This window comes from Clupea harengus, unplaced genomic scaffold (genome assembly GCF_900700415.2).
Source record: "Clupea harengus unplaced genomic scaffold, Ch_v2.0.2, whole genome shotgun sequence".
NCBI lineage: Eukaryota > Metazoa > Chordata > Actinopteri > Clupeiformes > Clupeidae > Clupea > Clupea harengus.
In genome coordinates, this window is record NW_024879714.1 from 17306 (window position 1) to 34569 (window position 17264).

Below are 17264 nucleotides of genomic sequence, written 5' to 3' on the forward strand. Positions count from 1 at the left end.
AATGAAGTCAAATACATACATTAATTGGACAGGTTTTATTATTATCATCATTATTATTATTATTAATAATAACCATATTACATACAAATCTTACAGAAAGTATACCTACAAGACAGGTCCAACCCCCCATCCCACCCCAACCATTCCAAAAAATTGTAAATGTCTGCCATTCTTTGATATATTTACACACCATTTCACCTCCAATGAATGTTTGAACCATTTCAGCCCTTGTAATTTCAGGGTGATCTGATCTTCCTCTGCAGTAAGGGCACAGAGGTAAAACATGAGAACGGTTGGGCCCAAAGTGAAGTTCTGATTTACAAAAACAACACAAGAAGAACCAGGGAGTCTAATGTGTGGGGAAGGTGGCAACAAAACCTGAAAACAGGGTGATGACTTTTTAGTCACCCTAACCTCTGAGGTTAACGATTAAAGTAGAGCATCAAATTTGCACAGATATGGAGTCGGAGGACCACTTGGCAGTCTGACGGGACAAGGACGTCCTCTGGGTATCAAATCCACTTCCCTGTGTGCCATGCTTCATAAATAAAAGTTGCAATACCAAAATAAAAGCCATAGAGGCCAAGCACTTATCAGAGTGCATGCCAAAAAAATCTGATCTTTTGACCAAAAGTGCTTTTTCTTCATCTTTAAGCTTGAAAACAGTACACCTAATTATGTAACACATGGAAATGCTGCCACAGGAGGCCTCGTCTTGACAGTGATGGCCCCACACCTACCATGGCACCAGTCACTATGGAGACACCACTCTCCTCACTTTGGCAACTGCGTTACTGGACAGAACTGAGAACAGATAATACAGACAGAGCAAAACACCTCTAGACATTTAGGTTATATTACAGGACCAACGTATCTAATTAAAAGCGTCATTGCATAAAAAAATAATTTGCTGCTGGTCTATTTGAAAGCTCTTCAAGGTATATATTGAGAGCAAATGATCCGAATTGGACAGGTTGATTTCAGCTGTGAAATACTAATTGGTCAAAGTTAGGAGCAGGTCTACCTCTATACTTGGTTTTCCTGACAAGAAATCCCACAAGTTTTTCTCCATCTAGTTTCACTTGCCGTCACAAAGTTCCAAAACAAGAAAGGGGAAAAAAAAATATCCCATTACATGAACACATGGGAGAAGGCAACAGGCCTAAAGGCATTTCTGTGCTTGAGCAAAACCATCACAGAGCCCCTCCTGATACCAAAAAAGAAAATAGATGGTCTGAGACCACACTGTGCTTTCATGGCACCGCTGTACTAGTCCGTACAAGAGTAGCAGTCTCGGGCCAGGTGAGCCTCTCACGTCCACACATTTGGGCTTCAAGTCTGAAGAACTCACATGGTCACACCACCCCTGGGATGGGAGTGAACATCACTGACTCCCAACATGGGCTGCACAGCTGAGGTCTTGCTCACTTACCGACCACGCTGTTTAAACATACCCTGATGAAGTACATGTGGTTACTTGGTGAGAGTGGCTTCAAGAGAGGGCTGGAATAAGTGTGGACTGAGATATGATCTGGCTCAGGCCTGCTAAGGACAGCTGGGGTCCTGCAGAAAGGCCAGTCTGCATGAGGTGTAGGTAGGCCTCGCTCTTCACAGCAGCACTTGTAAGGGGTTTATTCCTGTTACATTCACTCACATACAGACACACACACACTCCTCTCTCTGACTCAGACCCATCAACCCACACAACTCAATTCAGATTCAGTCGCATACATGCACATGTACAGGGGAGACTGATAATGGTGGTTCAGCCTCACCCATCTGAGCATGCTCAGTACAAGTGCCCTCAGTTTCCATGGACACGGGAGAGTCATCCCTCCACAGCCCAAAGGAACACTGCACCCCCAGCCCCCACCCCCACCCCTTACCAGGGTTTAAAGTGCCTGAGCGAGGCGTCTAGGGGAAGGATAAAAAAAAAAAAAAGGTTCACTTAAGTAACAGCGTTCTACAGAAACCTTCAGTGCACAACTTCAAGAACAGGCTACCTTGGTTAAAACCTTATTGTTGAGGTGAACTACAAGAAAAATAAACACAAGGAAAGCAAAGTAACCACCGGGGCTTGAAAGATGGCAGACATGTTGAAGGCCTTGTGTGACACACACTGTCTGTGCTCTTTCTCTTAACACCATTCCTTTAAGATGCCGCCCCTCTCGCTCACGCTCTCTCTCTCTCTCTCTTTTTTTTTTTTTTGAAGTTGTTCTTCTCAGAACACATTCCAGGGGTTCATAAGCTCCTCCCCATAAGGATGATGTCTTTGGGAAAGCCTTCCATCTTTGCCACCTCGAAGCAGCCCAGTTTGCTGTAGAAGTCCAACATCCTTTTATCCAACTGTCTCACCTCACAGAAGGCACCATGAGAGCCTGGGAAGAACAATGATAAAAAAGGGGGTTAGGAGGGAGGCATACAAGTGAGGGTGTGAGTGACAAGGGAGGGAGGGAGAGAGAGAGAGAGAGAGAGAGAGAGCGAGCAAGCAAATAGAACGGCGGAGGGAAAATATTAGGTGAATGAAACTGCCCTTTTGGGCCTTTTTTCATAAAAGCTTTTAGTTTTCTATCACTAATGGGAGTGAAGGTCACTCCTCCTCACTTACTCAGTTAGAGTCTGAAATACAACACTCCTTCAAAAAAGAAAAAAAAAACCCTGGTAGAAGCTGCATTTAGTGAGGTGAGGTAGAAGGGACCACACACAGATCAAACCCCATGACAGCACTTGACTGCGAGCCATGTTTTCGCAGGTCCAGTAGGCAGACCCTCTTTTTTTTCCTGTCGCAGCCCTCTCCTTCTATCACTCTCTTTCTCTCTCCCCCTTTTCCTCTCCTATCACTTACTCACATTAAACAATGTTCTCCCAGACTGTGGTATTCATGAGGAGCTGGAGGTCTTATATTCTGACAGGCAGCAGTCATGCCTGAGAGAACTCCCCCTCTGAGGGTCAGACTCACTCACACTCAACTCTCCTTTTCCTCATTCCATTGGCTTAGGCTGGACTACTCTACCGAGCGACTGGTTTATTATTCAATGACTAAGTGGGTCTAACAGTGAAGAATCGATGGAGACCTGTCACTGTTATGAAGCGGTTTCAAAATGATATCCAGACATCTACCTTCTCCTTGGTGTGGGTGATGTAACCATGTTTGACCATCCAGCACTGAAATAGTAGGCCTACTGACATGACCATCTAATCAGTACCACCCAGCACTGAGAACAAACTCAGCCCCACCACAAAGCAACAGCTAATGCAATGACGGGCTTGCTCCGGTAGAACCTACCATTGGCTTTCAGTGATGAGAGGAGGCATCCCATCATGCTCTTGGCCACGCTGGGGTCAGTGACCTTAGCGTGGATGTCGACCTTGATGAGAGACGGGAAGTTCCGGAGGAAGGACTCAGGCAGACCCTCCTCCTCCTCATGGAAGCTCAGGATCATTTTCTAGAGCAGGAGAGGGGGCGTTAGTCCAATGAAATGGGGGAAAGTGACAGTGTGGCCACGGGATGCTGGAATTCTGAGAACAGTGACTCATTAAGCATACTGGAAATTATATTGTAACAGTATGAGAGATACACACACACACAAACACACACCTCAGCGTCTGAAAGCTCTTTGTCACCGTCAGGCTTGGTGTACTTCTCTTGCATGGAGGGGATCCAGCTGACACTGCACTTCTTGACAAAGGGCTTGACATCCATGGTGCCAAGAGCATAGCCACAGATCCCCTCCTCATCCTCCAGAACGAAGCCATAGTCTGGGCTCAGAGTCAGGAAGCCGCCCACTAACCTGAAGTGGAGTTGAATACAGAACATCAGATCTTTACCGAACACCAAATAAATATATCAGAAGGAAAACATGTGGGAAGCTAAGGCTATCTGATTCCTCTTCCATCATATGATTCAAATTAATCATGAAATTAATAATCCTATTTCAAGTTGAAGGTCAAAGAAATGTGTTTAATAGCAAACTATTTCTTCTGTATCTGAGGCAACTTGGCCAAAATGGCAAAGCATCACAATTCCTCTGGACTTACCGATCTCCAATCAGGTCTGGGTCTTGATCTGTGAACGGCATTTCCTCACAGCCCTCAGAGTACATCTCTCTGCAGATCTTGTAAATATCAGCCTTTAGAAAAAATAAATAAAAAAATGAGTTGATGGTAAGGAGTTGCAGTAGGATGCTTTCTAACTGGCTTTCATTGAGGTCTGACAAATGTGGGAAACAAAATGTAGCCTGCAGAAGGGCAGCTAGCTGTAATGTTGATAACTTATGTGCTTAAATATGCCAACATATTTTCAGACCAGAGTATGTAAGATTTTCTGAATATACTGCAAAGTTCTTGCAGATATACGATACACATAAAATTATGTTCCGTCACAGTGTTTTCACATCGCATGACCAGAAAGTATGAATGGTCCTGGGTTTCACAACATCCTTGAAGGATGAGACTGGGCATGACTTAAATGAATGAATGCCGTCTGCAGTGTAAATCCTCAGTAGACATGCAGGTGGTGTGTGTGTGTGTGTGCGTGTGTGTGTGTGTGTGTGTGTGAGACTGCTGACTCTGTAAAACGGATCAGTAACACTACAGATTAACCTCAAAACTCTGTGAAACTGGGACACCTCAGCTGGGAATAGGAGTTAGTTTCTGATTCTACTGGATTCAGGGAGCAGTGATTGACGAACAGCACTGCTCTGGCGTGCCATGGTTGAAGGAAGACAGCATGAAGAGTGATGTCCAATCTGCCCTCACTTTACCGTGAAGAATTACACACTCAGAAACTAATGCAAGCACCGCATGTACTCAGACAGAGAGAGAGACTGAAAGAAAGAAAGACGGAAATAGACGAAGAAAGACATAAATAAAGGGAGAAGCTACTGACCTCATCTTTGGGGTAGTACGGCCGTATGGAATAGATTTTGGAAGTGGGCATGGAGGGCGGAGGCTGGAAGAAAAGATCGTTTGCCCCGTCTATTGGCAACAATCGCTGTGGAAACGCAGAAAGCAGAGCATTCAGTGCCTGGTCAGAGGGTGGCCCAGTTGACCCCTGACCCCTGTCGCTGAGGCCACTTGGACCTTGAGTTCGCTCGCCTCTGTTGGACCAGCGTCAAGTGCATGGCAGGCCAGGGTAGCTGATGAAGGTGCCAAACACAGGCTACTCTGCAGCTACAGGACAGCGGTCAAACAACAACCTGCTTGTTTGGCTTCAACACTGCCAGCAGAGGCGAGGGACACTCCCAACTTTTAAACTTTCATGATTGTTTTTTTTTTTTTGCTTCTGTTTACAAAGCACAGTAAAGCGTGAGGTGGCACACATTTCAAAACACAAAGAAAATGGTTGAGGGAAATAACAAAGCAAAGCAAAAAAAAAAGTGAGGTACTTGAGGCTTGGTCTGAAAAAGGCTTGACTGGCTTGAGGAGATGCTCCTTTTCCGTGCGAAGGCATTCGCAAACAAGTCGCTGCGCAATTTGACACTCCTGTTGAGAAAGGTAACGGCGCAGGCACACACACAAGGGACAGCCCCAGGAACAAAGCCCACACACTAAAACCAGCACGTGTCCAAAAAGGACAACTCAATCCTAAATAATAACGTTAATGAAATGATTATATCATTTCACACCATAGTGTAATATAAAAATTGGCTGGCATGTACATGTTTGTTCATGGAGCTTTCTTGCGGGCCGATCTCGCATGCGGTCACGCGGGCGCAGGGGAGCTGCAAGGGGGCGCAGGCGCAAGGGGGATGGGGGGATGTATTAATATAATTATTACTTTAATTACTTTTTTAAATGCTGTGCTTTTCCTGCAAAGAAATGAGATGTCATGACAAAACCGAAAAAGAATAACCCCTTAAGACAAGCTGCGCGTGAGGTCGCGGGCGCTGGGGGAAAAGCAGCATCTCCTTCGAGCCAGCAGCTGCAAGAGACTCAAATGTTGTCATCAGTTCATCTCATACACACCTTCATCGCACACAGGCCCCTGTGACTCCCCTTCCCACGTTTCAAATTCAGCCCTGCGTCAGTATCATGCGTTGCGTACCGACTCACTCGGCGGCGGACATAGGCCTACTAACGCTTACAGAACATGAGCGCAGGGCGTTGACCAAAAGCTAAGAAGCTAAGAATCAGCTGACCTTTAACAGACCAAACCCTTCCCTTTTTTTCGCTCCACGCCAGTGCAACAAACAAAATGAAATCAAAACAAAAAATATACTACAACTTTTTTTTTTTCAAAAACAAATTTGCTGTTAAATCAATAGCGGATACCTGGAACTCTCCTGCTAGACCTCCCCTAAAGGCCCATGGCTCTGGGTCTCCATTTAAGAACTGTGCAGAGGACTGACTACGACACCCTGTGGGGATCACATCCAAGCGGAGAGCATTACGTGAGGGGGGGCTCGCTGAGAACATGGGGGGGGGGGGGGGGAGGAAAGGTGAAGGGGACGGGGCAGAGGTGTCTACCTCCGAATCACTCAAAAGGAAAGTTAAATATATTCTTTTTCCTTTTCCCGCTGAATACGTGAAACAAACAAAAGAAAAATTGGCCAAAGCGTTAAAATGGCCTCATTAGATATTTAAAATGGCTTCCACCTCATGGCCCTGGGACTCAAGCAGCTAAAGCTATTCTTTGAGGAGGATGGCGGATTGTAAGGGTGGTCTGATATGTGTAATGGTGTTGAGAAATTAAAGAAAATATTCAAATGTCACGTGATTGTAATGTCTATCGAGTGTCTGATGCCCAGGGTAAGAACTCCCATCTTAGTGCAAGATTATCAGCAATCTACAGACTCCCGTCTGACATTCTGCTGCACTAGCAGATCAAAGGTAATATCTTCATTCATTTAGAAGTACCTGGGATTAAGTACTTCACCCAGGAAGAATCTGAGGTGCAATACACCCATGTGTGCCATGATGCTAAAGGCAGTGGGAGTGAGTGAAGCAGCTTTAGCTGATTAAGCCCCATTGGCGTGGCCACATCTCCTCTGAAGTCACATTTCTGTCCATCTGTCTTGTCACATAACCTCCAAGCACTGAGCACACACACGCCCAACGCAAAACTGTGTGGACTTAGCGCCCCCTACCACATTTCATCCTCTCAACATAAGAACCCCCCCCCCCCCACCCACCCCCTTTCTGACCATTAACGAGCAGAAAATCCCAACCTCAAATCCAATTAGGTTAAACGAGCTGCCGAGTTTCTGGAGGAATAAGCCTAGAATTCCCCCAATGCAAAAGAGAATGGAAGGAATCTTCAGTGGGAAAGGAATCTCCCAACATGCTGCTGGTGAGCGTGGCGACTAGCACTTCCAAACCATGTGACAAGACAAATCCAGCGCAGACACGTACAGTCTGTACCGCTCTGCTACCTAGCCATCTCTACACAGTTTTGAACGACCTCGTTCGTGGATCTTTATGCACACATCCTGTAAGAAGAGGCAGGCCAGACCAGCTCACAGTGGCACCACCGAAGAGGAATTCACATCAGGGTTGTGTGTGTGTTTTTAGTTTTATATAAACCACTGCTGATTCACACGTTAAACTTCAGGGGACATCCAGGGGCCACGCACAGAGGGTGCAAAGGCTCCGACACATTCTGACATTAATATGTATAGATTATATAGATTCATGGTATTATTCATTTATAATATTTAGTTGGAAGAATCCCCATCGGAGTGTGATTACAGCAGCAGCAACATGTGTGAGTGTATGGCAGAGCGAGTTCCTTGGTGATGGTGCCCCGTGCAGCTGGACTGGCCCTGCGGCCCCCGCGCAGAAACAGACACAGGGTTAGAGGGGCTGTCAGAGAGAACGCCGTCATCACGCTCATCGCTCGCTCGCTTTAAAAACACTGGGCCTTGTTGCCATCGCCGCGCAAATGTGACTTCAGAAACAAAGACAGCCTGTCCTTCTCATACAAAAATAAATCAACTACACAAGGATTTCACTTCGGTTCGTTTACATTAGACCAATCCAACGCAGTTAAAAAAAAGCGAGAAAAAATTCCGACGAGCGAAAAAAGGAATCCAAAAGGACCCAAACAGAGATTAGAGCGCTCAGCAGTGTGCACACATCGGCCACTGGCGATCCAGTAGCAGTAGACACTTGGAGAGGACTCTTCCATCTGTTCATAGTGGAGGGACAAGACAATAGAAGAGGAGGTTAGAGGGAGTTTCAAACACAGCACCAGTGAGGTGCCGACTGCCTGCCAGCTGCACTGCTTCTGAGGGTGGGGACTGCCAGTCGCAGGGGGGGGACCAATGTGCTCACTTCAGACACACACACACACTCACAAGCACGTAGTGTAACACACACACACACACTATCTTTCTCTCTCACTCACATGTATGCACACTCACACACACGCTAATGTGTCCTCTCCTATCCCTTACGCATACTGATTGCGATATGACTCAGAGCCACGGCTTACAGGCGTCTGGTGACAGGTTCATTAACACAGAGAATAAATGTGTTAATATTCCTGCAGAACTTTACCCACTATAGCTTTGGGGAGATTAGGTGGCCTATGGGTGGCCTGTATTACTGTGGCCTGAGCCTCACAGAGGGGACACTGATCACAGCCAATCTCACTTTTGGGGTCCCGCATTCTCTACTATATTTTATAGAAGAGAGAGGGGGCAAGAGAGAGAGAGAGAGAGAGAGCGAAAGAGAGAGAGGGACAGAGAGAGGGAGAGGGCAAGGGAGAGGGAGGGAGAAACAGAGCGGAAGAAAAAAAAAGAAAGAGGGAAAGAGTAGGAGAGAGGGGGCAAAATGGTGCAAAGACCAGGGGATATAGAAGGAGTGGTGGAGAAGGAGTGAGGCAGAGAGAGAGAGACAGTGAAAGAGAAAGAGAGAAAGAGAGATATATGTTTTTTGGTTGTGGCTTCAGCCAGCTTGGGTTGCTGCCTGCTGTGCACAGTGAGTCCGCAGCTTTACCATAGAGCCGCTCAGAAACCTGTGAATGAAACATGGTTACCAGGGTAATCCCCGGCCATGCTGGTGCTTGTGTTCAGATCAACGGGCTTCCACACAGCCCAGCTCTGTTCAGCCCAGACCCATCCCTCTAACTGAAGCCCTATGGCAGAGCCCACCTATATGTATGCTGCATGCATCTGCACTGGATGGTGTTGATGTGTGGTGGAGGAGTCCGAGAGCTTTTTCTCGACTGTGTCATTGCGTTTGAATGAGTAAAGGGTAAAGCCTTTGTTCTGCTGTGTCAGTGTAACTATGTGTTGATTCAGATTGAATTCAGATTCAGATGGGGTTCAGTTAGAGCGACAGATCCACAGAGCTCGTGTGCGGAGCAGAGAACACAGACTCTAGTCCGAGTCCGTAGAAAAAGACAGTTCGTCCATTTGCCACACATCTGCAATCCTACGCAGTGGGGCTTAAAACTTACAACAGCCAATTGGGGTTTTTTCATCTAGCGCACCAGAATAGCCTTAAGCCAGCCGCCTTGCTCTCGGAGCTCGCATGCGCGCAAGCCCAGCGCCCCCCCACCTCTCCGTGGGGGGGCGGAAGACGGTCAGCAGCAGGTGCTACTGAACGAAACGCAGCAGGTCACATTATTGTCACATCGCGCTAAGGATGCACAGCAAGCAACAGGGCCCACGCAGGCACGCCTAGCCACCGGCTCCAATTAGCATTGGGCTGGGACAGTAGTTGGTCTGGTCAATGGGTGAATAAACGCTAGGGGTTTCTTTCCTTTCTCTGGGGGCAGGTGGGCAGGGATGGGGGATGGGGGACAGTGGCACTGCAGGTGGCATGCAGTCAGCAGAAAGAAAACAACAGCATTTACACAGTATAGAGTTCAAATCAAAGTATGCAACAGAGAAAAAAAAAACAGAAAAAAAAGTGCAGTGAATGACGCCTGTGGCACCTGTGTTGGTTAAGGGCGGAGTGTGTGTGTGTGTGTGTGTGTGTTGGGGGGCGGGGTGTCTGTGCAAAGGGGGGGGGGGGGGGGGGGGGGTGATGCTGAAATCTGATGCTACCTGAGGCTAAAAACACGTCACGACTATTTGTTGTCAAGGGCTATGCCTTCACCTGTGTCTGTGTGTGTCCTTGTCTGTGTCTGTGTGAGTGTGTTGGTATGTATATCTGTGTATGTGTCTGTGTGTTTACAGATGTTTCACTAAGGGAGTGTGAGCAGGATTGCATGAAATGTAAAAAGCGTCACTATTAACTTGCGTAGGTATGGTCACTGCTTTGCAATACGAGAAGACTTGACCAACGACTTTCTCTCACCTAGGTGTACCTGGGACTGGGACTGCGCTCTTGTTCATGTTTGTGTAAATCGTGCGAGGCTCAGTCGCAGACGTGCAAGTCTCTGGGCCATACCTACCTAACCACTGCACAAATGACTTCACCATAGAGATGATGCTCTTTATGTCCCAGATGTAGGAGTACAGGTCGTACAGGATGGTCCTGTTGGCAGAGTTGGAGAGGCGCGTGAACATCTGGATGACGGAGCAGCACATCTCCTCGAACTTCTCCGCCCTTATTTTCCACTCCTCCACCTGCAACCCCACAAGGGCAAGGAGGCCATGTTAAAAAAATAGTCAACTCTCACTGACTGAAACGGATTTATTAACAGCTGATCATTCATATCATATTGGCATAACGAGTAGTTTTGTTCCCCCTGCTTCAAAAATGTTCTGATATGATAAGACATAATAATGTTCATAAGCTGAGTAACAGCACCCCCATATGGGGGACATATGAACTGTACAGCCACCATTTTGTTTGAGCTTCAGCACAATGCTGGAGGAGAGCCCTGTTCATTTGATGCACTGCTGGCCCGGGATCAGCTTTGCCGAGTCCTAATCCAATCTTCACTGCTTTATTCCACACATCTGCCTGAATTCAGGCCTGTGCAGGTGAACAGAGTGCATCTCCTATTGGCAGAATGTGTGTGTGTGTGTGTGTTTGTTTGTTTGTTTCCCCTCCACCCCATCACTCACCTTCTCGGGGTCCTTGTCTTCCGAGTTGACACTGACGGCGCTGCTGTTGCTGCGCAGCCAGTTGAACTCCTTGAGCATGTGCACAGCCTTGGGCCCGTGCTCGTAGGGCAGGTAGAAGAGCTCGGCCAGCAGCGTCAGGTCGTCCAGGGTCAGCGGCTCGGCTGTGTAGAGTGGCTTCTCGTCGGGGCCCGGTACGAAGGCTAGCTCCTTGGCCTGGCCCAGCAGCAGCTGGTGCTGCTGCTCGTCCGTCTGCATGGGCGCGATGTCGCTGCCCGAGTCCTCCTGCACGGACATCTCGGGCGACTTGGCCTCGCCCAGGCTCTCCTTGTCTGTGTCCATGGGCCGCAGCTCCTCGGCCGTCATCTTGGCCTCCACGATCTCGGTCAGGATCTGGCTCTCGTTCTCCACCTCCTCCACCTCTGCCTCGGGCTCCGTCTCTGCCTCGTCCTGCTTCGCGGCCGCTGTCTCCATGGGCTCCTCGTCCGATTCCTTTTTCACCTCCTCCTCCTCCTCCACCTCCTCGTCCTCCTTGCCCAGCGGGAGAGGCTCGGGGGCCAGGGCGGCTGGGGCTGGGCTCATGATTGGCTGCTGGAAGACGGTGGTGACTGTGGTGGTGGCGCCGAGGCAGGGGCTGCCCAGTGAAGGGACGTCGATGACCGTGCTCCCGGCTCCACTGTGAGGTACCTGCCGACCTGTGAGGACAAGACATCAGCTACTGTAAGACCCAGGGGGCAAATAAAGACTAGTGGGGTTTTTCCATTGGCAATTATGGCCGCACTAAGCCGCACTGAGCTAATTTGCATTCTCAATACAAATTAAATGCCGCCTAACTGCACTCATTTTAGACCCTCTCCTGCACAGAGCCAGACCGCGCTGGGTCTGTCTCCAAATGCACCGAATGACGTCAAAGATGCTATCTCTTTTGTGATTGGCTCAGTCATCATTCAGCGCTTACCATAGTGTGTCTGTATGTGTTTTTGTATATCAAGGACACGTATAAAGCAGATCTGGTTAAAAAGTTAAATCTGGAAAGCCTGAATAGGAACTATAACAATGATAGTGAATGGTTAACTGCCCATTGTCATCTCTACCACAGTGAGTGGAAAACTCAATAAATCAGCTGGCAAGGTAGGCCACACAGAATTATGGTGCGTTCCAGTTATACTCGGAAGTCCAAGTCAGAAGTTTCAACAGGAACGCCCCCTGAAGTTGGAATTCCAACTCAGAAAGTCAGACAAACCTCACCAACCCCTACTTCAGAATTCAAGATGGCTGCCCCTATGCATCAACTTAATTGCCAGTTCTGTCTATTTGTGTCTCATTAATTCAGTCGTACACACAGTACTGTCCAACTTCTATCTGTGGACATGTCGCTACAGTGCTTGTATGTGCAAAATACCACATAATGTGTTATCAACTGGTATTACTAACATCTGGTAACATTTGCTAACAACAACAACAACGGGTATTGCATTTGTTCTCCGACTTGTAACACGTCAACTCGGGTGTGACGTCATTCCCAGCTCTGAGTTCCGAGGTAAATCGAATGTACCATTAGAAACCGCCAATATTAATGTTAGCAAGGCTTGGAAATAATGGAACCAATTTTAACCAAGCAACCACAATTATCATTGACTAAAGGAAAGTATTGGCCTGGAAGCTTTTCTTCTTTTGAGACTAAACCAAACGTTTCCTTTGTGGGCTAATGTTCTACATACCTAAATATATGTATGGGGTATAAACAGAGGAAACTAACATTATGCTTTGCGTCGTGGAGTTCTTTGCCTCCACTTCATTGTATTTCTGCATGTTGGGACACCATCGGTAGCCTTTATCCCTTACTGAAAGACACTCTCTAGCGAGTGGACCCTGATGTACTCCTTACTGAAAGACACACTCTCTAGGACCCTGATGGACCCTGATGTATTCCTTACTAAAAGACACACTCTAGCGAGTGGAACCTGATGTACTCCTTACTAAAAGACACACACTAGCGAGTGGACCCTGATGTACCCCTATGGAAATGCAAATCCAGGCTGTGCTTGGTCGCCGGGCTAAGCTGAACGAAGATGTGCCAAGCGACACCATTCATATGAAAAAACTGCACAGGGCCACTTGTGCCAGACAAAGATTTTTCCCTGGAGGTAATCATTGTCCCTCTCGGCCTAATCTATGGCAAAGCCAGAAAGGATAACGAGAACAACCACTAAAAACAAAAACTGAAAACTCACAAGCACAATCTACATGTACAAAACCTAGAGAAGACGGTCGTCACTCATTTATAATACTGCTTTTTATGGTGTGATCCTTAATTCAAAAAGCACTCTAGTGAAAATCTGTGGTTCAGCTAGAATGTAAGACACAATGTTGTGAGAGAACTCACTATTATACTGATGTGGCACGCCAAACTCGCCCATCCACTCTGTGAGTGCCATCTTGAGGGCCAGCTGGGGGCTGTAGAGCATATCTGTCTCCAGCTCTTCATCACTGCCCTCATTCTCCAGCTTGATCTGGATGGACACCGTGCTGTCCTCACTGTCTGCTGTAGAAACATAGGGAACGCCAGTATGAATCCCCATCCCCATGTTGCATGTAGAAATTAACTTGTGTTTCATATTCCATCAATGAAGCTATAGAATTAAAACTCTATTGGTGGATTGGCACTGGTAGAGTCAAAAACACATGCCTTAATACTTTCATTTGAGATAACAAAACAGTAAATACATTTCAAATAAATACATTCATACAATTTTCAAGAATTGGCACTACAGAAATTTGCTTGAGCAACCCCTGGTACTTACCCATGACGACATCTTTCCGCACGCCGTTCATGTTGGACTTGTACCACGTGGCCAAGGTATGGATAGCCACAAAGTTGGACTCAAATTCGCAGTTGGGGTTGGTGAGGACCCCCTTCAGGCGAGGGATAAGCTCTGTCGAGCGGCCTTTGTAGGGGCCCAGAAACAGTCTCTTCTGGTCGTAATCGTTGGCATGGATGTTGTCCCAGATGACCGGCGCCCTCTTCAAGATCTTGGACACTTCTTCAATGGATTCTACCGTTATATCTTTGGACACAACCTTGGGACCTATAATGAGAACACTACCACTGATTAGCTCTACCATCTCTGAACACCAGGGTGTTATTATACCAATGCTGTATTGTATAGTGCACAGTATCCCAACCTGTCCACAGCACTTCGATGGCAGGAAGCAGCTTCTCTCCAACGGTGCGGAGGTACGGTGACTGGGCCGGGTTTGGAAAGCAAAAGGTCCCACAGTATTCTAAGACATCACAACACAAATGTGTTAATATACAGGTGAACATCACTTTATGAAGTCATTGTAGTCAGTGTGCTCGCCTAGTGTGTCAAAGTAAGCAATCTTTCACTGTGTGGTTTGTCTCGAACTACACAAAACTGTGTTAGCTTACCAGTGGGACAGAACAAAAATGTCTCCGGCTCTCCTAGATACTGGAAGATCTCATTGGTGATGGACACCTGGGCGTGTGCAAATGAGCTGAAGACTTCCTTGTCTGCTGGGCACATATTGTGGTCGATGTCATCAAAAAGTAAGGCAAAAGACTTGCAACCAAAGTGGGTAACCTGAATGAGGGGGGGGGGGGGGGGGGGGGGGGGTTAACAACAAAACAAAAACTGTTTAGCTCCCTTCGTGGACTCAAACCCAACAGTTACATGCCCACATTCGTAGAATGTATTCCTATGTATTGGTGGCACATATACATTCACTGACAAAAAGTGACAGTGGCTTATACAAGTACCTGCTCATTTATTAAGTATAACGTCAACAAATGCCATGAAGTATCATCATCTATGCAACATCTACAAGAGTATAAGCAAGTGATTTCAGAGACAACAGCATTTCTGGTCAAGCACGTTTCTTACCTGGTCGAGCTTCCTCTTGAGCGTGGTCACCTCCTTCTGATTGGAAAAGGTGATGTCAAGCCCAGGGGAGAGGGCATATATGAACTCGATCCCATAATCCTTTGCAGAGCTGATCAATGTCATAAGTTGCTCTGAAAAGGATGAATCCATATAATGCATTTACATTGGTCATGTTATTTAGCCTGCAAGTGAGTTTTTAAGAATGTGAAGTCAGTATGTTTCATTCATCTGAGGTCTTACCCGCTTCCTCAACTGAATACATTTCTCTCCAGAACATTCTATGTTTGTAGTCATCTTTTGGCGCATACAGGTATGTGTTCAACCCCCACTTCTGCATCCTGTTACATGGCAAAGCACAATTTCAGATTTGATTGTGTTAAAAGAAAATGCATTGACCATCATGGAATCTGGGAAAAACAACAACAAGCAATACCTCCTGAAAAGCTCTTTTCTTTGTTCCATTGTCCATGGACGCCCATAGAACCCTGGCAACAGAGGAAAAACAATTGGTTCTTTTACACAGGTTACAGTACACATTCCAGCCACTGCATCGCTCATAACCGGCATTTTGCAAAAATCACTCAAATACTGGCGATACCCTGGCAACACCCAGTAGCTTTCCCACAAGGCTTACCAAGTTAATATTATGTTATTGACACGAAAATACGACCGCATACCACCAAGAACTTTAATGTAATATTTGACATAAATATGCAGTAAAAGGCTAGATGTTAAGACAAGATCTTAGTTATATACCACACCATGGTAATCATCAATAAATCGAATACAGGCAATGCCTAAATTGAATTTACAATTGAATTCCCATAATCATCGGCTGAGAATGAGGGACATTTGAGAGTCACTTTGTGTAGATTTGACATTAGTAATTTCAGTGTTGCCATCCGACGGGCAATCACCCCATCAGGAGAAATGGTAAAAATGTTCGCCAGGTATGACACCCAATATTTCTCGGTTTCTGCCTCAGTAAAACAGCCACTCTTCTACTCTGCAGGTTCAGCTCGCCAGTAAACGTTACCACTAATACTAGACTATCGGCTACCTAGCGATAGAGCTCGTGACAGATTATCAAGCAATTGCAAACCCTAACAATAATGGTGCAATCTCAAGCAAACTACTGTAACTGGCATATTTACATTGGAATTCATATCTCATACTGCAAAAAAAAAAAAAAAAACATGCACTGGGTACATTTCCTCACCCTCGACAACTCCGCTGGTGAATTTTCTCCGGCCTGTTCTCTCGACCCCGATAGTGGGTCCTTCGACAGAGACTTGGGCATCGACACAGGCTTCCACAGACCCCGGACTGGGAATTGCCTCATTTTCTGGTTGGGCAGTTTCCACTGTCTTATCTTTTTGAACCATTTCTGTCAACTCCGAGCTTCCCAAGTTATATTGTATGTCAGCAATGTTGCTATGCTTGCAAGAGGGACGTATTTGTGCGGAACACAAATAGTAGGTTAGTAGGCCACCTCACGTCGACTTAAAAACGAACAAAGATGAAGCATTTCGAAGTTATCTTGCTTTTATCAGACCGTAGCGACCCCCGTATGTTTAACCTATGTATGCAAGATTATGACAAGACCCTTAATGAAACACAAATATTCTGTCAAATAACTAGTATTAGTAGCAAACAGTCTACCTGGTACATTGGTAACGATAACGTTTGCTAGCTAGCGTATAGCTGGGTATTTTAGGTGTTAGCAACAGCGTTCAGAGGCTTCAGCATGAAATAAATTACATACTGAAGATCAGTCCTGTCTGTTGTGAAAAATATACCGACTTCGCGCAATTTACATTAGACAATCAAAAACGTAAATATGACACCTGTTCCAGCGATCTCTTGGGCTTCTCTATGCGAACATTAGCTGTAATATAAGAGGTTTCTTCCTGTTTACACCTACTGCGCAAGCTCGACCATCTAGATTAAACCAGTCACAACCGGTTGTGATGAGTGTAAAACCTAGCCCTCAACCAAGACTTTAGAAAACAGCCAAGATCATCAATCCCTCTGTTAACCTAATGCTGTGCATTATGTCTCTTAAACACCAGAATACTCCCCACTCGTGCAATAGTTTCATGATCGTGTCCTTAAAGTGCAAAACTGGCATGAGCAAGTCGTCATGGTAGTTACTAGACTATTTCCAGCCGTTGAATTGGAGAGATACATATTTATGCGAGTAGTACTCTCGTGTCTATGGTATCTCTAAATTGACGTCATTCTCGTGTGCCAAACCAGGACAAAACAGGACGTTGTCAACGGGATGCCTGCAAGTTCCCCAAAATTGAAAAACTTTAGGTTAAGCTTTGGTGAGATGAGACGTTTTCGAGGGGCTAAAATAACATCGAAAACTAATGAAGCGTATTCGTTTTATGGA

General features: G+C 46.3%; 1 protein-coding gene across 1 annotated transcript; it reads right to left on the reverse strand.

Moving 5' to 3' along the window:
- Positions 1 to 20: 20 nt before the first annotated feature.
- oga (O-GlcNAcase) lies at positions 21 to 17033 on the reverse strand. Its single transcript, XM_042704701.1, has 16 exons — positions 16086 to 17033; positions 15300 to 15351; positions 15107 to 15204; positions 14867 to 14997; positions 14395 to 14566; positions 14148 to 14246; positions 13766 to 14050; positions 13348 to 13506; positions 10965 to 11656; positions 10346 to 10520; positions 6274 to 6359; positions 4889 to 4993; positions 4039 to 4130; positions 3599 to 3791; positions 3287 to 3446; positions 21 to 2378 (listed from the first exon to the last, which is right to left on the reverse strand). The coding sequence occupies exons 1-16, from the start codon at positions 16249 to 16251 to the stop codon at positions 2242 to 2244; spliced, it is 2802 nt and encodes a 933-aa protein (XP_042560635.1). The 5' UTR covers positions 16252 to 17033; the 3' UTR covers positions 21 to 2241.
- Positions 17034 to 17264: the final 231 nt, after the last annotated feature.

Excerpts from the sequence above, each read along its gene's own strand:
- oga (XM_042704701.1), bottom strand. The coding sequence starts at position 16,251 with ATGGTTCAAAAAGATAAGACAGTGGAAACTGCCCAACCAGAAAATGAG. Across the intron at positions 10,521-10,964 it reads AAGACAAGGACCCCGAGAAG|GTGGAGGAGTGGAAAATAAG; the intron begins GTGAGTGATGGG and ends GTGGGGTTGCAG. Across the intron at positions 2,379-3,286 it reads CTCATCACTGAAAGCCAATG|GCTCTCATGGTGCCTTCTGT; the intron begins GTAGGTTCTACC and ends TGTTCTTCCCAG.